General features: G+C 56.2%; 1 protein-coding gene across 3 annotated transcripts in view; it reads right to left on the reverse strand.

Moving 5' to 3' along the window:
- OTOF (otoferlin) overlaps window positions 1–22,035 on the reverse strand; it is a 90,582-nt gene that overhangs the window by 6,125 nt on the left and 62,422 nt on the right. For 2 of the 3 annotated variants that reach the window (XM_061154977.1, XM_061154976.1), the window contains 31 exons: window positions 21,528–21,590; window positions 21,014–21,098; window positions 19,738–19,897; window positions 18,749–18,935; window positions 18,142–18,328; window positions 15,217–15,440; window positions 14,673–14,781; window positions 13,964–14,144; window positions 13,719–13,839; window positions 12,817–12,917; window positions 12,629–12,719; window positions 12,347–12,463; window positions 11,978–12,130; window positions 11,467–11,656; window positions 11,234–11,358; window positions 10,700–10,834; window positions 9,851–10,012; window positions 9,517–9,636; window positions 8,880–9,041; window positions 8,629–8,791; window positions 8,028–8,098; window positions 6,573–6,602; window positions 6,019–6,150; window positions 4,062–4,128; window positions 3,197–3,333; window positions 2,954–3,088; window positions 2,441–2,578; window positions 2,002–2,129; window positions 1,714–1,884; window positions 909–1,069; window positions 89–231 (listed from right to left, as the gene is read on the reverse strand). In XM_061154977.1, the coding sequence (XP_061010960.1) occupies window positions 89–231; window positions 909–1,069; window positions 1,714–1,884; window positions 2,002–2,129; window positions 2,441–2,578; window positions 2,954–3,088; window positions 3,197–3,333; window positions 4,062–4,128; window positions 6,019–6,150; window positions 6,573–6,602; window positions 8,028–8,098; window positions 8,629–8,791; window positions 8,880–9,041; window positions 9,517–9,636; window positions 9,851–10,012; window positions 10,700–10,834; window positions 11,234–11,358; window positions 11,467–11,656; window positions 11,978–12,130; window positions 12,347–12,463; window positions 12,629–12,719; window positions 12,817–12,917; window positions 13,719–13,839; window positions 13,964–14,144; window positions 14,673–14,781; window positions 15,217–15,440; window positions 18,142–18,328; window positions 18,749–18,935; window positions 19,738–19,897; window positions 21,014–21,098; window positions 21,528–21,590 (4,149 nt within the window). Of the gene's footprint in view, window positions 1–88; window positions 232–908; window positions 1,070–1,713; window positions 1,885–2,001; window positions 2,130–2,440; window positions 2,579–2,953; window positions 3,089–3,196; window positions 3,334–4,061; window positions 4,129–6,018; window positions 6,151–6,572; window positions 6,603–8,027; window positions 8,159–8,628; window positions 8,792–8,879; window positions 9,042–9,516; window positions 9,637–9,850; window positions 10,013–10,699; window positions 10,835–11,233; window positions 11,359–11,466; window positions 11,657–11,977; window positions 12,131–12,346; window positions 12,464–12,628; window positions 12,720–12,816; window positions 12,918–13,718; window positions 13,840–13,963; window positions 14,145–14,672; window positions 14,782–15,216; window positions 15,441–18,141; window positions 18,329–18,748; window positions 18,936–19,737; window positions 19,898–21,013; window positions 21,099–21,527; window positions 21,591–22,035 lie in introns of all 3 variants that reach the window. The other variant, XM_061154975.1, reaches the window with a different exon arrangement.

The raw sequence follows: 22,035 nt of genomic DNA on the forward strand, positions 1-22,035 counted from the left end.
GTGAATAGCATGGAGATATCTTTTTATGGGCCCAGGTTGGGACTCCCTGATCCCAAATACTGAAGAACGTCAGACTCAGGCCAGTCACCTGTTCAATGCCTGGCTTGTCGGGGTTGAGCAGCGGCCGCGTCTCCACATGTTCGGGCACCAGGCGGCAGCCCACACGAGGGATGTCCTCCCAGTGTCTCAGGGCCAGCAGCGCCACGTGCTCTTCCGTGGGCTTCCTCTGCCCTGCGGGCGCCGGAGGTCAACTCATACGTCGGCTCAGCAGAACAAGAGACCTGTGCTGGGCCAGGGGCTCAAGGGCACACAGAGGCCCCTTCTCCAGTCTACTGATGGGGAAACTGAGGCTCAGAGGGAGATGCAACAGCCCAAGCTCTCAGCGGCCTCATGGGCCCAGAGGGGTCTGTGTTCTTGGGTTTTCCCTGCTTGGGGGGAAACTGACCCGAGAATCCCGCTGGGTTGCAAGGTCAGGGAAGAGAAGAAGCTATGTCCTGTCCAGCACCTTGAAGGTGGATGGCACAAGCTTCCGGCAGAGACATTTGCTGGTTCTCCATGAAGGGCCACAGGGCAAAAGGGTAGGGAGAGCCGGACCAACCTGGGTCTATACTCCCCTCACTCTGCCTTGTAAAAGCTGAGTGACCTTGGGCAAGTCACTGAAACCCTTTGGGTCTCACTTTCCTCATCTGTAGAATGGGGAAGAATCTTCCTACCCCACAGGGAGGCTGAGAGGAAGAGAAAGGGGACAGGTGGGCAAGTTCATTGTGGGATGGGGAGGAAGGGTGGAGGCTGAGCGGACAGGAGGCGGACACTGGGGTGATGAGCAGAGGGATGGTCCTGCCACAAGGATGTGTGGGTCCTTCCATGGCCTCTTGACACCCCTATAGCTGCATGCAGCATCCCATTACCATTCTCATCTTCAATCTCAGAGGGCCCTGTGAAGACGCGGTTGGACACCTTCACTCTCCCGGGGGGCCCGAAGTGGGGGCCGTCCACTTTGCCCTCCTTGCAGAGGCGGGTCAGGATCTGGCTGGGTTTCATGGGGTCCCGCCAGATATTGTAGCCGTGTCTGTGGGAGGAGACACATGGGCTGGGTGGGGCTTGGGGTGTGACTGGGCCATCCCCAGGTAGTAAGTGGCCCTGGCCAGCTTCCTTAGGTTGGCTGTTGCCCCATGTGAGCAAGTGAGCCCTGCCCCATGCTCCAGGATCAGCTGAGACACGAGAGCTGCTGGGGGCTGATCCCTCCTGCCCTGGGCTCAGGCCCCACATGCTCCATGCTCCCCAAGGATGAGCATCCAGTCTCCCCCACTGCAGCTGCACCATCCCCCCCACTGTGTCCACTCCTCTGGAACTTCAAAGACTCCCTGAGGAAACTGACAAACAGAGAGGTTAAGGGGATGGCCCAGGGTCACACAGCCAGGCAGTGGCACAGGCTGGCCAGATATCCAGTGGACCCTTCCTAGCACACTCCTGCCTCTCCTCCCAGCCTGCTTTTCTCTCCCTCTGTTTCCTCTGTCCTGGAATTCCCTGGCTCTCTCCTTGTCTTGGAACCTGCAGTCCTGGCCCCTGAAGGCTGAGTCCAGAGCCTGTGGGGGTGGAGGCCTGGCTGGGACAGAAACAATATGTCCACCTTCCCAAATCCCATGGTCTGCATCTTGATTTTGAAGTCAAGGTGCAGTAGGCAGCCCCCCTGCCCCACCCCGCCCCACGCACACAGAGTAGGTCTGGGCGATGCCGCAGGTGGCGCGGTGCTTGCTGTAGAAGCGGTTTTCCAGGTCGATCTTGGTTTCCCCAATGAGGTCATCGGTGCCTACCAGATCCCAGTCATACACGGCCACCGTCAGCAATGATTCCATGGGGAAGCAGGCCTCGATGTCAAAGGATCTGGTGCGGCGGGGTTGGGAGAAGGGTTGAAGGTTGGGGTGCGGTAGGGTGGGGCAGGAGGGGATCTGGGCTGGGGAAGTCTGGGCAGGGTGGAGGTGGGGCACCAGGAGGCCTTACTTCCCAAAGACGGGGTTGAGCTGCTTGGAGATGTAGTTCTCCTTGTCACGGATGTCAGTCTTGCCTAGCCGGATGGCGATGTAGGGGTCAGCTTTGCCATTGATGTCTGCGGGGTGCAGGTCCGTGGCCTGGGATGGGAAGGATGCTCCTGAGCAGGGTCCCTGCACCCTCATCTTCCAGTGTCCCTGCTCCACCCCCGCCCCTCGATGGTCCCATGATAATGAAGGTCAGGAGCACTGGACCAGAGAGTTGCTGTGTGGCCCCAGGTGAGTCCCTGACCATCTCTGGGCCTTGGCTTCCGCCTCTATAAAGGATGGCACAAGGCCAGCTGCCCTCCCTGGTGTCTCCCAGTTAGGGGCTATCAGTCTGAGGCTGCTTCAGCCCCTCTTGGGCAGGAGGACTGGGAGCCTGGGGAGAGAGGCTGCGAGGGGGCTCTCACCCGGACCACGTAGACCCGGACCAGCACGTTGATGGGGTCATTGCTGGGGATGCCCTGGAACATGCCGTAGGTGGGGTCGTAGCCGGCTTCCCGGGACACGTCCTCTGGGAGTGGCACTTTGTACACGCAGAGGGAGCCCTGGGGTGCGGCAAGCGTGGGTCAGGGTGCAGGTTCCCATGGGCACAGGCAGGGGTGGCATTTAAAATAGCCCAGAGCACTGAGAGTCTGCACCCTACTGTGGGGGTTTGGGGCCGTAACCTTTTAGTTGCTGGGTCACAGACAGTCAGGGGTTTTGGAGGAAGTGGCCGGAGTGGGGGCAATTCTGCGGGGGGTGAAGTGGGGGAGTGGGTTCAGGGCAGATGCCCCTTATCACTCAGGGTGCAAGTACGCTCATAGTTTTCCCACCGGGGCAGCTGACAGTTCCCCTTGGCTGTCAGCCCCAGGCTTGGGGTGGGGAGGAGAGCTGGTGGGGGGGCTCAGGACTCAGGGCCCCGCTCGTGCTTGCTGCCTGACCTTGAAGCGGCCCACGATGCGCTCCTCCTCAGTCCCGCTATCCTCGTCGTCCCCCGTCTTGCCCCGAAGCAGGTTGAACGTGTGCAGCCAGTCCTCGAAGCTGTCGAACTCTGACTCCAGCTCCTTGGGGTACACCTGAGCCAAGCCAGCCCATCAGGGGAGGCGAGGCAGGCCTACAGGCCTCTGTCTTGTCCTGGGCATGACGACCCCACACCCTGGCGGGGTCTGCTCCCAGACCCTCACCTTGAGCTCATCAACCTTGGGTTTCCTCTTCTCGGGGACCTCCGACCCCTGGCCAGGGCCTAGGTTCTGGGTTCTTTTCTTCTTCTCCTCCTTTGCAGCCCTCGCCTTCTCCTTGCCCTTCATTGGCCCCTTCAGGCCTGGCCGGAAAAAGACAAGGAGGCAGAAATGATCTGAGCAGGAAAGCCAGGGCTGGAGACCTACCTCATCACTTCACTAATTTAACTTTGCAGCTCTCTAATAAGAGGACTGTTCTATATTAGCATTTTCCAAACAGCATTCAGTCAAACATAAGTGTAGGTGTTCTTGGAATGCTTTAAGAGAAAGGAGATATATATATATATATATATATATATATATATATATATGTATGTATGTATATGTATATGCATGATATAATATATAATTATATATATATATATAATAAGTTGGGGAAATATTTTATTCTGTCTTCCTTTTAGAGATTTATAATAGCATTTGTATATTAAAGGCACTGAGAAGTTCTGCACCAAGGGACCTGTTTAACCAATTTGGCCTCAGAGCCTTCTTTCCCCTTTAGAAAATCCATTTGTAGTGTTCCATGGAAAAGGTCTGGAAGACACAGAATGGGATGAGCTCTGAGGTCCCTTCCAGCTCTGATGTTTGATGGCTCTAAATGTCTGTCCATCACTGTGGTTGCTCAACTGGTCAGAGTAAAAGCCACTCTAGGTAAGGGCCTCAGGGGTGCCTGAGGATATCTGCCGTAGGCTGCTGCAGCTGTGAGGGCCCACGGGAAGGGGAAAGAGAAGCAGCTGGTGTGATGAGTGGAGGAGCCACTCATATGATGGGCTGAGAGATGAAAGCAGAGATCCAGGGCTCCAGAGCTCACCTTCAGTGTTGTCCATCTCCTCCTTCTCCTCCAAGTCAATTCCTGAGATTTCTTGTTGTCGAATTTGCTGCCAAAAAATGAGGTGAAGAGAAGGGAAGGTAGGTTTCCTAGGGTGGGGTTTGTTGACCGCACACTGTGGTCTCAGACCAGTCTTAAATTTTTAGAAGCAGAAACTCTTTCCCACTGAGTTTCAAACCTATCATGTGCTCTGCTTAAGTGGGTTAAAAAAGTTTATAGTGTAAAATATGACTTAAGTGTACTTAGGAATTTTATGATTCTTTCAATTATGTACAATTGAAAAACATGTGTTCTTTAACATTGCTTCTTAGTTTTAACATTTTATTGTTTTAATGTAGAAAAGTATAACTGGATAAGAAAACATGGTTTATTTTCTTCAGTCAGTACACAATGGATACTAAATCATCAGGCTTCATCCAAGGTGCCACCGCTGCCTGGTGGCAGCCTGTGCAAATTACAGGAACAGACTTGAGACAACAGGCAGTCTCCCAAAGCTCCAACTTAAATCCAGGAGGTGCTGGTGGTAGAAGATACTACTAGATGTCCCTCAATTATCTGGGTTTCTGCTCTCTAAAAGTTTGTAGCACAGAGTCACCTAGCTAAAGAGCACATTTCCCAGCCTCCTTTGCAGCTAAGTATGGCTATGGGATTAGATTCTAGCCAATGTGAGTGGATGTGCTTATGTGCTGTGCTGCTTCTAGGCTGGGCCCTCAAGAGGAAAGGAGTATGCCTGCTCCTCTTCTCATTACCCTTCCTGTGCATTGGTATTAGGATGTGACGGTGAGCCATCTCTAACCATATAGATGCCAGTAACAAGATGGCAGGATATCAGTCTCCAACCCCAGTGAATCACCATATCAGCTTTCTTGTTCATAGCAATCTGACCTGCTACAGCAGCTTAGCCTGTGCTTTTATATGAATGGAAAACATCACACACAACTCGGGTCATAGAAGGGGCCTGGGGAGAGAGTGTGGCTGGATCAGCTTGGTCAAGGAAACACAATCAGAGGCACGTGTCCCTTCTGGTCAGTTGGTCAGTCTTGGGTGCCTGCCCTGAGTTAGGTTGGCAGTGTGGATAAGAGACAAATGAGGAAGGGGAGAAATGAGCTTTCTGGAATTTGCAGTCTGACTCAGTAGACCTGTATGTGCACAACAGGGGAAGAACATTTCACACAGCAACAGTGACCAAGACATGTGAAATAAAATAGCATAATATGTAAAATGATAATAGATGTGCAAGTACTACTGAGAAGTTGTTGTTTCCTTTTGGCCTCTGAGTGCACGTTTCTCCTCTTCCTCAAAGGTCACCTCCTCTGTGAGGCTTTCCCTGCCTCCTAGGCACTGAATTGCCTTTGTTATCACATTGTACTGTATCTATTTACATGTGCATTTTGCATGTCCAGTAAATACTCAGCGCAGTTTTGGCATCTTATCTTTTGGCTCCTGTAGCACCTAGGTTGGTGTCTGACTCATCATATATACTCAAACTGATGTGAAGAGCTGACATGTTTGAAAAGACCCTGATGCTAGGAAAGATTGAGGGCAGGAGGAGAAGGGGTTGATAGAGGGTGAGATAGTTGGATGACATCACTGACTCAATGGACATGAGTTTGGGTAAATTCCAGGAGTTGGTGATGAACAGGGAGGCCTGGCATGCTGTGGTTCATGGGGTTGCAAAGAGTTGGACATGACTGAACGACTGAACTGAACTGAAATGAATGAGGACTTGAGAAAACCAAGCCTGAGAAGGTAGACTGGAAAAGGATGAATTAGAACTTCAAGGGTGTGAGACAGACTGTTCGACGCTAATGTTGATGGGGTAGGGAGACTACTATGATAGGGGCAGGAAAGAAGCCGGATAGGAGGGTCTAATGTGGAGCTGGCATCACCTCTCCCAGCCCAGTCCTTCCTCGGCCCCTGCCCAGCATGAAGGCCTCACCTCCTTCATGGTGTCGATGGAGGCGAAGTACTTGGACCACCAGTCCAGCATGCTCTCATCTGGCTCCTCCTCCTCTGGCTCATCCGCGCTGCCCTTCTTCTTCTTCTTCTTCCTCTCCTTCTCTTCATCAGCCTGCAGGGTTGGCCAGGTCCAGAGTCCTGCATACATCCCTGCACCCTGGCCATTCCCAGAGCCGTGGACAACCTGGGGGTCCCCCATCCATTCTGACCATTTGCTCCCAGAAAGCCCTGGGTTCCAGGGGGCTCTATGAAGCCACCAGTATGAAAGGGGCAGGACCTTGTTTTATGGAAATGGATGCCACGGCCCAGAGGGTGTCATGACCCACCGGCAGGAGCCCGGCCAAGACGGGATTGGTGCGCAGGGGCTTGCAGCCCAAGCAGCTCTCTCCCTCTGCCTCTTAGGAGGGGTTACGCTGCCCGGAGCATCAGGGGCTGTGGGGTGGCTCAGTCCCTGACACTGCCCTCCTTGGCCTGATACCCTATGTAGTGTAGGGTCTTCTCTTCCCAGAGCTCCCCAACGGTCCCCCCACTCACCACATCCACCTTGATGACGGCATCGGAAGTCTGCAGAGGGAAACCAAGGAGACATGGACAGACTTAGTCACTGGGCCAGAAGTGGTGGGCAGTGGCCCAGCCAGGGAGGGTGCAGGGAGGGGCTCACACAAGGATGGTCCCTGGGTCATGAGTGCTGTGCCCACAAGGCCAATTCCAGGACTGTGGAAGGTCTGCCTCAGAGATGTTTCCTCAGAACTTCCAGGGTGGTGGTTTGCCAACCTGACTGCACATGAGAATCACTGGTGGCTTTTAAAAATGATCAGTTTCAGGGCTCCCCTGAGCCCCAGGTGGGGTCCTGGGTACCAGGAGAGTTGTGAATTTCCCAGATGATTGCAGCAGGCAGTCAGAGACAAGAGGGGAGGCTGACATGACATGAGACTGGATGTTGTAATGTTGGTTGGGTAAAAGGCAAGTGCCTTAATGAGTAAATGGACACAATTAAACAGCTGAAGGGGACCCTGATGAAGAAGGCCCCACCAGAGCCCATGGGGACGATGGTGAAGCTCAGGTCTGTGCTGTCCTCTTTGTTCACTGATGGCCTGAAACTAGCTGCCCGCCCCCAGGAGAAGCTTCAGGGGCTGGGAGCCGAGGGGGGATGTGGCATCTCAAGATTTAGCCCCACAGCCCCTGGTAGTGCCATCCCAGCCCCACAGGCCAGGCACCAGGCCTCGACTGCTTGCCTCTTCCATGAGCCACGCCCTCTGCTAACTCAGCCACTGGCCCAGACTCTCTGGGGACCAGAGTGATGGGGTAAGGAAGGATCCTCTCAGACCCAGCCCAGATCTCAGAAGCTAGGAGACGCCACAGGCTGCTAGAAGCACACGATGTTAGGAATGGGATTTGGAGAAGGCAGTGAGGAGGTAAGCCTGCCTCCTACCTTCTCAGTCCTGCCTGGACTCAGGATGACCTGTTCCAGGCCAGCCTCCGTCCCACCCTCTCCTGCAGACTCCATGTCCGTATCCGAACACTCGGGCCCCTTTTGGCAGACCAGCAGTCCCAGTCCTAAGCCAGGAGGAGTAAGGCACTTCCACCTGAACTCCTGCCCCAACCCAAGCCTGGGGAGGGTAGTTTGTAAAAGGCTGAGAAAGAAAACTTGGACCTTCTGGAGAGAACACTGGTGTTCACAAAAGGAGTCCTTGCCTGTGGTGTCGTTTGTTGGAATAAAAACAATGGCAGGCTATCGCTTCACACGTTACTGCTCTCTCAAACAAGTGTACCACATGTTCATGGCACACACACACACACACGCAGAATTGAGATTCTTGCCTTCCTGGATACTCTAGGATAGGGCTGCGTGCACACACAGTCAGGGCTAGCCCTGGCCCACCCCACACTGAAGGAGGAGTGACTTAATGTGCTGTCTGGTGGGTGGGGTGGGGGTGGCCTGGCTTTGGGAAAGTGTCATCTGCAATTGCACTTCTCCAGGCACCTTACCGCGTCCAGCTTCACCATGGTCTCCAGCTTCTTGACGGGCACCTCCGGCTCCATGCTTACCACAACCTCCCCTGTGGGGCGAGAGGAGGGGCCCCCACTGTACAGCACACGGCGGCCCTGGAGGAGCCTGCCTGGACAGAGAGATGGACAGACAGACAGACAGGCAGGGAGGAGCAGGAGGAAGAGTGAGAGTGGGAGTGGCTGGAAGGACCAGAGGCCTAAAGCTGATTCTGGAGCTTTCCGAGGGGGAGAGGGAGGGATGTGACAGTTGAGGGAGAAAAGATGGGCATAAGGAGAGGGAGGAGGTGAGCCAGAGAGGAGTGTGAGCTGTGCTGGGTGACACAGTGGAGGCCGTGTGGGGGGTGGGGAGGGCAGAGTCTTCTCTGGGGTCAGGCAGAGAAGGCCATCTGCCCTCAGGCCTTCTAAGGACGCCTGGGCTCCGGCCTTTCTGGCACTAGTTTGGGGCTTCCTGGACAGCCCCTCCACGGTGGACCCTCCTTCTTGGCCTCCCCTACCCCACCTGGGGACGCCCCCAGGAGGAAACCACGTGGTCTGGACTGCAAGCTGGAGTCCCCGCCCTGGGCCTCGGGAGCAACCATACCCGAGGTGTTCCAGTTGGGAGCCGAGCGGTCCGGGGGCCGGTAGATGAAGCGCCGCAGGGAGCTGACGGCGTGGGAGCCGACCAGGGTGTAGCGGCCGAAGGCCCGGCAGTCCACCACGCGGATGTTCAAGGGCGGGTGCAGGAGCTCGTTCTCCGGGAGGTCCTGGGGGTGGGGGCAGGGAGCCTCAGCTCAGAGAAGGGGCAGAGGCACTGGCCCAGCCCTGCCCCACCACGCCCGGGCCTGCACCCACCACTTCAAACCACTTGACCAGGGTGCTAAAGTTGGGGTTCTTCTTGTAATTGTGGATCAGGGACGACTGCACCCCCTTCCCCGCGCACTCGATGTCCACCCGTGGCCGGTCCACCTGGGCCAGGTTTACCCGCTTCAGGTCTCGCAGGCCCCAGAACAGCACCTGTGTGTGGGGGGTGGGGGTGTGGGGGGAGAGGACAGTCCCTCCATCAGGGGCGCCGGCTGTGGGGGGGCCACTCACCAGGAGGGGCAGGGCTGGGAGAGCTAATGAGGGAGGGTGTCCTGAAGGGGCTGTGGGGGGCGGTGAGGGTGGGTGTGGGGGCGGACGGAGGCCGGGAAAGGTCCTGGACAGTGTGAATCAGTGCAGAAAGGGCAGGGGATGGGCGGGAGCTGGGGTCTGTCGCTGGCTCCCGGGTGTGACCTTGAGCCAGTCACTTCCCATCCTGGGACTTCAGTGTCTTTTTCTTAAAAAGGAGGCATGGCCTGAGGTTGCTGAAGAACCCCTGGCGTTTGATGCCACCAGTGTGATGTGTGCACATGACCCTGGACGGGGAGAAGGTGAGGGGGACCAGGAAGCACAGTTCGGCAGGGCCTGTTCAGGGCAGGGCTGGGAGGCGCGGGGCGGGGCCCTCACGCACCTCCACCCGGTACTTGCTCAGCACGGGCCGGATGCCCACAGGCACAGGCATGATGGGACCTCGGTCCACGTCCATTGGGCCATTGATGGGCGGCAGGTCGGCCTTCCCTGCCGGTCCAATCTGGGGGATGGGGGACATAGCATCATATCCTGGTGAGCTCAGGGAGAGGGCTCTCTCCCCCCACCAGTTAGGTGCCACATGATCTAGGGAGACAGAAAAGACTAAACAGCAAAGGTCCCCAGGAACCATGCCCCCAGTTCAGTCCCAGTGGCCTCACAGCAGGGTGGGGAGGAGAGAGGCCCCTGGCCCAGCCGCCTCTTTCCAGCAGCCCCACCTGTAGCAGCTCGAAGGCGGCCAGCAGGTCTCCGGCCGTGGCGTTGCCCCGGTAGATCTGATAGTACTCCAGCTGGGGCGGGAAGCGGGGTGGGCAGTACGCCTCGTCGGCCATCTTCACCAGAGGCTTGGCAAAGGTCCGGCCCATGAAGTCGGCTTTGCCCTGACACGACAAACAGCCAAGGCGGCCTCTTGATGCCTGAACTGACCGAGCACGTTCATACCCAGGAACCCATTCACACTCATTCAGTCTTCACCACAGCTCCATGTAGTTGCAGGTGTGATCACCCCATTTTACAGATGGGGAAACGAAGTCTTGGGCTAGCTACAGGTGAGGCTGGCAGTGAATGGCAGATGCAGATCTAGAAATAGGTGCTCCTAGTGCTAGTCCAGAACTCAGGGCTCCCCAGTAGCTGGGGTGGCTTGTAGTAAGTGGCTCCCCAGCTCTGGAGGGGTCACCTCCACTGGTGACCATCCTCCACTCCCTCACTCCAGAGTACCAATGGAGAGCTATGAGGCTGCTCATGACTGTGTACGCAGGGATGGAGGGAGTTGGGTGGTCTAGGATGGGGGAAGGCTGGGGACAGCAGGCATTCTTGGCACGACTGGGCCTGGGCTTGGTCTGTCTGTGCAGCAGGCGGGGATGCCCTGGCCTGTCTCCTCCCTAAGACCCCAGAGGCCCACAGCATCATGAGGGGTCAGGCTGAGAGGGCAGAAGACACCTGGGGTCTCTTGGAAGGGCTTGTGAGCAGCCCAGATCCCCAGCTTCCTGGCAAGCACCCTGGCCAAGGGGCTCTAGGGGTGGGCTGGGGAGGTGGCTGCCAATGCAAGTGCCAGAGTCCACCCATACCATGGTGTCTTGGTCATAGATTTCGATAACAATGATAGGGGGATCGTCCCGCAGCTCATGAGCTTCACCATAGAGCTCCAGGTTGTCGAATACCAGCATCTGGTCCCAGGTGGGGCACAGGGTCTCATTCAGTACCTGCAGCGGGGTGGGGTAGACAGGTAACAAGTAGGGGTGATGGTGGGTGGGCAGATACCCGAGCAGGAGTCACCCCCAGTCACTCCTGTGGTTTCCAGGGGACTCGGGGGCAGGAGTGCTGTGTTCTCGGACTCTTCTGGGAATCTTAAACGAAGGCTGCTATGAGGTCTGCTCTTGACTGTCCCCCCCTCACCCCCCGCCAGTATCTTCCATGTCTTCTGTGTTGAACGTAACCACAATCAAAGCCTTCACCAGTGTGGCCCAGGCCTGCAGTTATCTGCAAGCCTTCCCTCTAAGGATCTGGGGTACTGGCTGCTCTGTTTTTCCAGGTCCCAGAAACTCACAGGCCCCCCAGTGCTCTCAAAGTCAGAGCCACCCGCTCCTCCCCAGGGCCCTCACCTCTGTGCACTGACTCTGGTTGATGAAGAAGACACGGGCAAAGGGGTCTGAGAGCCCGGTGCTGTCGGCGGCAAAGAGGCTGCGAGCCTGGTACATGTGGGCGCGGAGCTGGAAGGCCTGCTTCTCTGTGGGAAGAGCAGGCTGAGGCTTGGGGAACAGGCCACCAGCCAGTGTGCCTCCCCCGGGTGAGGGCTGGGAGCTGGGGCCACCCAGACCTGGGAGTCCTCACTCACTTGTGTAGACCAGGCTGATGGGCGGGAAGGAGTGTAGGCCCAGGCCCTGGGCTGCCTTGACCTCCTCGAAGCCGCAGGGTAGGCCACACAGGAAGTCCTTGCGTTGCTTGCTGAGACCCAGCCACAGGTAGAGCTCCAGCTTGGCCTGCACCGTCCAGCCCGCCGAGCCGAAGCCCCGCTTCCCTGGCAGCTGGGGAGTGGGCGCAGGGTCAGCTGCCAGAGCCCGCGGGGTGAGGAAGGGGCAGGGAGCTGAAGAAGCTGTGGTCAGAGGGGCCCGTCCCCACCACAGCCATCCCACTGAGCTGTGCTGGGGGAAACACAGCACAAAGGGGATGGGCAGGGCGGGATCCCCCTTCCTATTCTCTTTAGCTCTTCTCTGAGCATCTTGTCTGCTCAGGCCTGGCAGACCCAGGGGTGTGGACGCTGCTCCCTCCAAGAGGAAGATGACCTCTTGAGAGTAGCCCAGACCCCAGCCCCTCTACCCGTCGCTAATCCACTCCCCTTCTGGCACCTTGAGGAAGAGGGTCTTGACCTTGGCGCAGTCCTTGCCCAGTTCCTCCTCCACGATGGAGAAGAGCAGGTCCTTGGAGGGCACCCGGGTGTAGGCGATGCGCTTGTTGTTGCTCATCATCCAGATGAAGACGTCAGGGATGCTGTGCTGGGGCTGGGATGGGGTGGGGCGGGGGAGGCCGGTGTGCCCCGTAAGGGAGGGGACCTGATGCTGGGTCTTCCTTCTCCTCCCGCCAATGGAATGGGAAGAGCACGGGACAGGATGAAAGGCTTGGTCACCCCTGTCCCTCAACACTTGTCAGCACCCCCTCCTGTGCAGCCCCCTCCCTCCTTGCTCCAGCTTGGCACCGCGCTCCGGCACAGGGCGCACCTCGTCTGCCAGGAAGCGCAGCTTCTGCAGGAAGTTCTGACAGAGCCTCAGCTTGTCCCGCACCGTGTGCCGCTTCACTTGCGCCCGCAGAATCTTGGCCTGCTGCCCCATGCTTTCCTGCGAGGTGGGGGGGGGTGTGTAAGTGGGGCTCAGGTTTTGACACATGATGGAGGGGCTGGCCCTGGGGGCTGTGACCTCAGAGACGGATGTCCCCCCACCTCGGCTTCCCTTTCCACCTCTAGGCCCTCCCTCTGCCCCCGAGTGGTCTAGCAGTGTCCTCACCAGCTCCCGCATGCAGGACTTGAGACGCTCCCGGTCCAGCCTGGTGCGGGATGAGTGGCTCTGGTCCTTGTCCGCGAGGGAGAGGAAGCGGCTAGGGTGGGGGTGGGGTGGGAGCAGGGCTTAGCAGAGATGACTCCTTCTCTGCCAGCCTCCCATTGCCGCCCCACACTGGCAGCCCCTCTGCTCACTAGCAGCCAGAGCTCAGCTCCTCCAGGACGCCCCGCAGTCGACGCTCAGGGTACGACTTCTCTGTTTTGATCATCTCCTGCACATCATTCAGGCCTTCTTCCTGTGAACCAGGAGTGTGAGCCACAACCCCCTTAGCCTCCCCAAACGTCTCCCTCTTTCATCAAGAGGATGAGGGGCTAGTATCCTAGGACCTTCCATGAGCACCATCCCTGGAGTGCTTTGCCGTCATAAAGAAAAGTGAAAGTGAAGTTACTCAGTAGTGTCCGACTCTTTGCAACCCCATGGAATGTAGCCTACCAGGCTCCTCTGTCTGTGGGATTTTCCAGGCAAGAGTAATGGAGTGGGTTGCCATTTCCTTCTCCAGGGGAATCTTCCTGACCCAGGGATCGAACTCTGGTCTCCCACATGGCAAGCAGACGTTTTACCATCTGAGCTACCAGGGAAGCCCAGAAATACCAATTTCCAGGTTTTGTTTTCAGAACCCGGAAGCTGTCATGCTTGTGACTCTTTGGTTCCTGAGGAAGAGGCCATCTCTGGGTCATGAGTCTGTGGTCCTGGTAGACCCACAGGGGTTGGACAGAGCCCAGGATTAGATGCAGGGGGGAAGTGGGGAGAGAGAGAGGGATTGGCCAGACACCTCCAGGGAAACCCAAGACTGGACGGGCCTTGATTCCCAGACTCCACTCCGGGAAGCCCTCAGACCCTGGACTGCTCCTGGGAATGGGGTGGGGACAGGAGCACAGGACCTGCTGGGACCATTCTGCAGTCCCTCCTCGATGCCCATGGTAATCTGCTGGGCAGACAGGCCTTGTATGAGGCAGGGGCGGTGTCCAGGCTGGGTGAGGCCCTCAGAAGCATGCCCCCTCTGCCATTTCCCTTCCACCCCAGGCCTGGCCCTGACCAGCTTGTCTGCGATGTGGTCCATGATGTTGGCATTGTATAGGCGACGGCGTTGGTCAGGCCACCAGCTCTTGATGTAGATGCACGGTTTGCGCTCCAAGTAGGGCAGATGGAAGTAGTTCCTGGGGTGGGAGCAGGTGGGAGACTGAGGACTGGGCGCCCAGGCAGGCGGACAGGGCACAGGCCACGAGAGGACGGCAGGCAGCGAGCAGGGCCTCTCAGGGCCCTCTGTCCTGCCTGGCTCACCTGTCAGTGATCTGGGGCCTCATGGGTGGGGTGGAGGAGACTGAGGCCAGGTCCCCACCCTCGTCAGTCTCGTCGTCACTCAAGTTCTGGATCAGATCAACTTCCTCCTCGTCCCCGGGCTCCTTCCGAGGCCGAGGCCGCTGGGGTCGCGACAGGCCATCAACTTCGTTCCCGTAGTTGCCTGGAAGCAGAAGGGGGCACCCGATGGCCTAGAGGCTTTTTCCCACCAGGCCCCACCCTGCCCTCCAATCCAGGGGTCTGTGGCTGGGAAAAGCAAGAGTCAGGGAATGGGGTCTCTGCTGGGCTCTGTGTGAGCTCAGACACCATAGGACACTAGCCAGGGGACGGGGCCATGCCCTGCACTCATGGTGCCCTGCACCATGGGAGCCCTGATGACCACTGAGCTCAAGGTCCAGCCCCGGACATGGACCCTGCAGGACCCTCCTCTCTAGTCCCATGGGGGCCTTGCTCCCTTCTGCAGAGAGGACGTGTTTCCTCCTCATGTCCCTAACTCCGCTGAGCCCTAAGGTTTACCCTGTGGGGCGTGTGTGCACTCATGATGTGCAGTCACTGTGTGCTGTGTGGGCGCCTGAGGACACTCGAGGGAAGTTGTCAAAGCCCCCCTCCCCCGAGGGCTGTGCAGCAGGGCCAGCAGTTACCACTCTGCAGCCCCGGGGCCCCAAGACCCCTCTGTGAGCCCAGCTCTCACCTATGGTGACCTCAAAGGTGATGGGCTTGTCTCCGTTTTTCCGGTCAATCATTGAGGCCTCCAGGAAGGCTCCAAATAGAAAGAATTCTTCTATTTTCCCCGTGCAGCTCTGTGGGGAAGGTGGTTCAAGCCATCCTGAAAGCTTACCAGCATGTTGGGGCCGGGGCCAGGACTCTGTCTCCAGACAGGCCCTTGGGGCTAGTGGTGGGGGACATCCCATCCAGTTGTGGAACTAGGAAGCCAAACACTGAAGGCCCAATTCCTTTGGCCCTCCAGCCTGTCCCTGGAAGAAACACTGCTCTGTCCAGCGCAAGGCCAACCATGGCCAGGAAAGGAGCAGAGATGGGCAGAGCGCAGGCACAGGCAGTGGGAGAGGATGGAAGTCTTGCTGCTTCCTGGGGAGGGAGGCCTCACCCTGGGGTCTGGGCCCCTGAGGCAGGCAGGGTGGACACTGGCAGAGCCCAGGCCCAGGCTGCATTGGGTTGAAGTATGCTGAGTGGGGTTGGGGGGCTCTGGAGGGGAGCGCAGCCCCCTGGGGCCTCACCTCAGAGATGGGCGTGGCCTGCTCCACCTGCACCTCAGTGGAGCTGGTGATCTCAGGATTGGAGGTGTCCAGGATCTCCACTGCCAGGCCCAGCATAAGGCGGGCGCGAAAGGACACGCCCTCCCCCAGGCCCTCGTTCAGGTCCTGGTGCTCATCTAGCAGCGTGTAGTTGCGTGTGGAGCCATACATGTTCACCCAGGCGGGGCCCAGCGTGGGCAGGAAGCCTGTGGGCAGGGGTGCAGGGGGTCAAGGGCTCACTCAGGTGGAGAGACCTGTTTCTGGGGCTCCCGGCCTGCACCTCCCGGTTGCTGAGCTGAGGACTCCACGCCTCGTTCAGGGAAATGTCTGAAGCAGCAGAGGGCCTGCAGCTGCGGGGCTCACAGGGGGCTGCGGGGCGAGCTGTGTCTGCTGTGTGTGGGTGGCTGTGGGGTGGCCCTCTCACTTCTGGGGCACTTACGTGTGTTTGTTTATTCTCTGCGGGAGCTTGAGCTGGCTGTGAGGCTCCACATTCACACATATCCATTTCTGTGGAGTGAAGTCATGGTCCCTGCTTTCTAGTACCTGTTGCAGGGCACCCTACAATATCCCTAGAGAACAAACTCCACCTTCTTAGCTCCTCAGCAAGGCCTTCCAGCCCTTTACTGTCTGTGCAGACCTGCGTGCCACTGGGGTGTCACTTGCTTCTGCAGACCCCTCCTTTCCTCTCCAAAGGAGAGGTTCTCTGTCTCTGTCTCTCTGTCTCTACCTGTTAAACACTCTTCCTCCACGAAGTGCCCCTCCCTCCAATTCCTCAGTTCAGTTCTGTCGCTCAGTCATGTCCGACTCTTTGCAACCCCATGGACTGCAGCATACCAGGCTTCCCTGTCCATCACCAACTGCTGGAGCTTGCTCAAACTCATGTCCATTGAGTTGGTGATGCCATCCAACTATCTCATTCTCTGTCGTCCCCTTCTCCTCCGGCCTTCAATCTTTCCCAGCATCAGGGCCTTTTCCAATGAGTCAGTTCTTCACATAAGGTGGCCAAAGTATTAGAGTTTCAGCTTCAGCATCAGTCCTTCCAATGAATATTAAAGACTGATTTCCTTTAGGATGGACTGGTTGGATCTCCTTGCAGTCCAAGGGATTCTCAAGAGTCTTCTCCAACACCACAGTTCAAAAGCATCAATTCTTGGGTGCTCAGCTTTCTTTATAGTCCAACTCTCACATTCATACATGACTACTGGAAAAACCATAGCTTTGACTAGATGGATCTTTGTTGGCAAAGTAATGTCTCTGCTTTTAAACATGCTGTCTAGGTTTGTCTTAGCTTTTCTTCCAAGGAGCAAGCATCTTTTAATTTCATGACTGCAGTCACCATCTGAAGTGATTTTGAAGACCCCAAAAATAAAGTCTGTCACTGTTTCCATTGTTTCCCCATCTATTTGGCATGAAGTGATGGGACCAGATGCCATGATCTTAATTTTTTGAATGTTGAGTTTTAAGCCAGCTTTTTCACTCTCCTCTTTCACTTTTATCAAGAGGCTCTTTAGTTCTTCTTTTCTTTCTGCCTCAATTCCTAGTCCTAACTATTTTTCTCCCATTAGGATTTGTTGTGTCTCATGTGTAGCATGGATCCAATTCGGCTTTATGTGTTTTGTTTTTGTTTTGCCTAGTTTATAAAAAACTAGTCGGAGTTGTATCTGACTCTTTGTGACCCCATGGACTGTAGCCTGACAGGCTCCTCTGTCCATAGACTCCTCTGGGCAAGAATACTGGAGTGGGTAGCATTCCCTTCTCCAGGGAATCTTCCTGACCCAGGGATTGAACCCAGGTCTCCTGAATTGCAGGAGCTCATTGTTTACCATCTGAGCTACCAGGAAAGCCCACAGTTTATAAAAAATAAAGCATTTAAAAAACTGAGACATACTTCACATAACATAAAATTCACCACTTTAAAGGACGCATTTCAGTGGTTTTCAGTGCATTCACTGCATTGTGCAACCATCCAGGACATTTCATCCCCCTCAGGAAACCCTGTACCTCTCAGTAGTTTGTCCCAATTCCCTCCTCTTCCCACCTCCTGGCAATCACTCATCTGCTTTCTGCCTCTATGTATTTACTTACTCTAGACTTTTCATACAAATGTAACCATACAGTCTGTGGCTTTTGTGCCTTCTGTCTCAGGTTTTGCACATTTGGTAGCACACCCGTCTCCCTCATCCCTAGGGAACATCATGAGAACAGGATGGATTCCTCCCTTGCTCTGTATCCCTGGTACCCAGCTCAATGCTCCGGTACTACAAGTCAATAGATAGGTACTATGGCAGTAGTACACACATATATAGGCTTCCCAGGTGGTGCAGTGGTAAAGAATCTGCCTGCCAATACAGGAGATGCAAGGGATGTGGGTTTGATCCCTGGTTCAGGAACATCCCCTGGAGTAGGAAATGGCAACCCACTCCAGTATTCGTGCCTGAAAAATTCCACAGGCACAAATGGGCTACAGTCCATGGGGTTGCAAAGAGTCAGACAAGACTGGAGTGACTGAATGTGTGTGCGCCCATGTGCGCGCGTGCACACACACACACACACACACACACACACACACACCTATAATATGTATATAATTACTATTATTTTCATTTTACAGATGTCAAAACAGGTACAAAGGTCATGAAACTTCTAGCTGTTAGAGTTGGAGTTCAAATCCAGGCAGCCTGGCTCAGCAGGCCCAGGCAGCTCTGTGCAGACCTGATCACGAGTCTCCACCCTTCCCTGGAGGCAAGGGCTGCTGGTGAAGGCCGGGCACCTTTAAGTCCGAGGTGTGGGACGGAGGCGGTGGTTGTGGTGGTGAGTGTGTGTGTGCGTGAGCGCATGTGTGTGGAGGGGTCTCCTTTACTCACTCCCTTCAGCCCCAAGTCCCACCTCCAGTCTCCAACTGCTGACCTTTGTCTCCATCATTGGAAATCTTGCGCAGGTCAATGAAATGGGTGCCGATGGCCACGTCATTGACCTTGTCCGAGTCCCGGATCTGCACCTTCATACGCTTGCAGAGTGGGGGGAACAGGTCTGTAAAGACCACCTGCTCATTCCATAGCGGCTCGTAGCTGCTTTTCTGCACTGAAGTCTTGCCCTGGTGGGAGGGAGCGAGAGTTAGGATTTGTGTGCCTGCTTGAGTGTGCACGTGTATGTCTGTATCTGTGTGTGTGTATGTGTTACGAGTGTGCGTGGTGTGTGTGTGTGTAAGTGTGTGTACTTACCTCCGTACTTTTCTCCACCCCCGTCTCTCTAGCTCTCCTCCCTCTCAGTGCCCCCCACCCTCAGTGCTTGGTGACCTGGGGGCGGGGAGGAATCCCTAAGGCCAAGCCTGGCCCCACCCCAGCCCCTCTGAGCTGGACTCGCTCATCTCTCTCTCCTCACTTCTAGAGGTGATGCACCAAGGTAATCAAAGGCCAGTCTCGTGGCTTCTGATTTTGCCTCCTGTTCATTCCCAGGACCACACGCCCAATCCCCTGCACCTCACCCCAACTCCTAGCTTCCTGCACCCCAATACCTTCTGGCCGGCGAAGAAGACTTGCACATAGGGGTCGACCAGGTCCTTGTTCTCACCAATGAAAGCCTTCTTCACGTTGGCCATGAGGCTTGTGTTCATGCGGGGCAGCCCCTCCGCTCGGTAAATCTTCACGTAGAAGCGGGCCCACTGGCGTTCAGGGGGCACCCCCTCGGGGAGCAGCAGGTTCCTGCCACATGAACAGCTAGGGCTGTGGTGGCCACACCTGGCTGACTCCTGCCCCAACATCCCCATACCTCTGGGGCCCAGGACCACAGGTGAAGGACGGCTGAGAAGGCCCATACTAGAACTAAAGACACCGGAATTTAGGGCACCTGCTCTCTTGTGGGATCCTGGGCAAATCTCCCCATCTCTCTAAGCCTCAGTTTCCTCACCTTTAAGATGGGAATAATAACACGCACCTCCCATGGATACGATAAGGCTCAAACAGATTAAAATATATGAGTACTTTGTGTCACATCTTTTGTCTTTTACGCAAAAACCTCACCAGTGGTCCCCTGGCCCCTCACCCTGGCTCCCTCCCTGGCTCAAGGAAGGCTTGATCCACTGGATCCTGAGTTTTTCCCACTGAATCAAGATAAAGTTCCAGAATTTGTCTGAATGGCCCCTGGCAACTCCCTGGAATTACTTCAGAAAACAAAATCCCTTTGCTCTCCTGGGTGTAGACTCAAGGCCCCGCAGCTCTGGGAATCCACACTTTTCCCCCAAGTTTCTCATAGTCGGCAGCACGGATGTCAAATGACTGTCACCCTCGACTATCCCCCAGTCCTTTCTGCCCCATGAGGAGAGTCCCCAGACACTGAGGCTGGCCCTGGCCTCCGTCCTTCCAGGGAGAGCAGGGCCATCTGGGCGGGCGGATAAGGAAGATGGAAGGTGAGGTCTCTGGGCCAAGTCCACTGTGGGGGGCTCCCTTTGCACCTCAGGAAGGGTTGGACCAGATCTCCAGGGGCAGGGCAGGGATGGGAGCTCACCCCTCAATGTCATCCTCATCTGTCTCGTTGGCCTTGTGGGGAGTCTTAATGTTGTCTCCTTTGCCCACCACAGCGACATCGCACTTCACGTAGCCCTTCAGCCCCGCGGAGATGTCGTCAGGATCGGACAGGACGGCCCACTTGTGATGGAACTGGTGCTCTGTGGTGGCGAGAAGCAGGGGCTGCCCCGGCTGGCCCTACTCAGGGCTGCACCCACACTTGGGACAGGCTGTGGAGGCCAAGTCATCAGGTCCTGGGGCCCTGGGGCCACAGTTCTGCCTGCCTCAGGACCAGGGAGGCAGAGGTCCCCGAGCAAGGGTGGCCGAGGCAAGGTCCCAGCTCTGGCCATGCCCCCAGATGTGTGGTATGGCTTCAGATGGAGGAATCTCCTGATTGGTTTCTTGGCCTGCAGCCCTCCTGTCCCCAACCTGTTCGGTCAATCTCCACATGGCTGCCAGACAAAGCTCTTAAAGAGGCCCTCCCTCTCTCACTCCCTATTTCAAACCCACCTGAGGCTCCCCAGTGCTTGGGGGAAAGACTGCTGACCTTAGCACCCACTGTGGGGCCTCCTGATGCGGCTCTGCTTGGCCCCCAATATTCACCCTACCCTTCCCCTGTGCTCCTGCCAGGCATAGCTGTTGACCCCTCTCCGAATAGTTTGGACTGCTGTTTTACAGCCCCAAGCCTTTGTGGCTGCTGTACTTTTATCTTGGATGCACCCATCCCTTCTGTCCCACACCCCAACCCTCTGGCTCCCTCTTCAAACTTCTAATCCTTTTGTTGGTGTGTCTCCTCTTCCATGCAGCCTTCCCTGACTTCCTCAGAAGACCTGATCCTGGTCCCTTTCCATATGCACATCTCCTATCTCCTGTGACTATCTATTTACTGTCTGTCTCCAATTGAAGACGGAAAGCCTCCTAGAGACAGGGACAAACAGTGTCACCCTAATGCTCCTAGGACCCAGGACAGGGTGGAGGAAAGACCAGATGTCAGAGGAGGAGGTTAATCTAGGATGGGTCTGCCCCTTCAGGTTGACTGCGAGCACAGCCCGTACAAAGGGCTCACTGTCCTCTGATTTTCTGTGGGCCCTGGAATCTCCCGGACTCAGAACTTTCCTCTTCCCCCACTCCTCTTTCAACTTCAACTGCAGTTCACACCTGTCCCCAGCAAAGCTTTGTCCCCATTTGCTTCTGTGAGGTGTGTTAGAGGCTGCATGCATGACCCGTGCTCCTGGAGCCGCGTGCACCAGTACTGACCCAGCCACGAAGCTACTCACCCGGCTGGGAGTACACGGTTCCCACGTCCATTTTGAAGGACCCCACCAGGGTGCCGCTGCGCAGCAGGTTCTTGGAGTGAATCACCTTCCGGGCAGAACCACCAGCCATTGATCAGGCGGGATGGGGCTGAGGCCGTGGGGCAGGGAAGGGCTGATTGGTAGAGGGGCCCCCCCTCCAACTCTTTCTGGGGAAGTGAGCTTCAGGTCAAGCAAGAGGGTGTCTGGCAGGGCAGGGGTATCTCTCTGAGGCTTAGTATCAGCCCCTTCTGCCTCGCCAGTGTTTTGCTGGCTGCCAGGTACAGGTGAGCAGGTTGTATACTGCACAGAATGATGTGGCTAATGGGGTGAGAGAGGCCCAACTCCAGCCTGTGCCCTGCTTGGCTGGCTGTGACTTTTTTTTATGGCTGTGCCTTCTTATGGCTGGCCTGCCCAGACAGGGTGCCCTTTTCAAGGCTGCACAAAAGTACAGTTTGAGCTTAAGAGCCCCACCTGCCGGGCACTGCTCCCCACTCACCGAGATCTTGATGATCTTGTCGAACATGACATCAGGAGAGACATGGAAGTCAAAGACGAAGTACTAGGGGGGAAAGACCCAGGCCTGCTGTCACTCGGTGGGCCAAGGCTCAGTGCCAGGCCCCTCTGTCCTGGCATTGCTGGTCTGCACCAGCCCATGCCCCCTGAGCCCCGAAGTTTGGATAAGTAGGAGGGGCAACAACTGGTCCCCTCTGATCACAGCTCTCAGGGGCAATGAGGAGTCATGCGGCCCTGAGCACCTCATCGTTCTGAACCTCAGCTTCCTGAGCTGTCAAATGGACATAATGACACCCGCCCATGTAGAGTCTCATTATGAGGTTTGATGAGATACATGTAAGATACTGTAAGATACACTGTAGTTGTGTAGGTCCCATCGACATCACCATTAAACCACAAGGCTGCCTAGAAGATGCACCCCAAGTTTGGAGGTGTTAAAATGTAAAGTAAGCTGAGACTTAGAACTGAGAGCTGATGAACTTAATCTGCTA

The sequence above is a fragment of the Dama dama genome, chromosome 11 (assembly GCF_033118175.1).
Source record: "Dama dama isolate Ldn47 chromosome 11, ASM3311817v1, whole genome shotgun sequence".
NCBI lineage: Eukaryota > Metazoa > Chordata > Mammalia > Artiodactyla > Cervidae > Dama > Dama dama.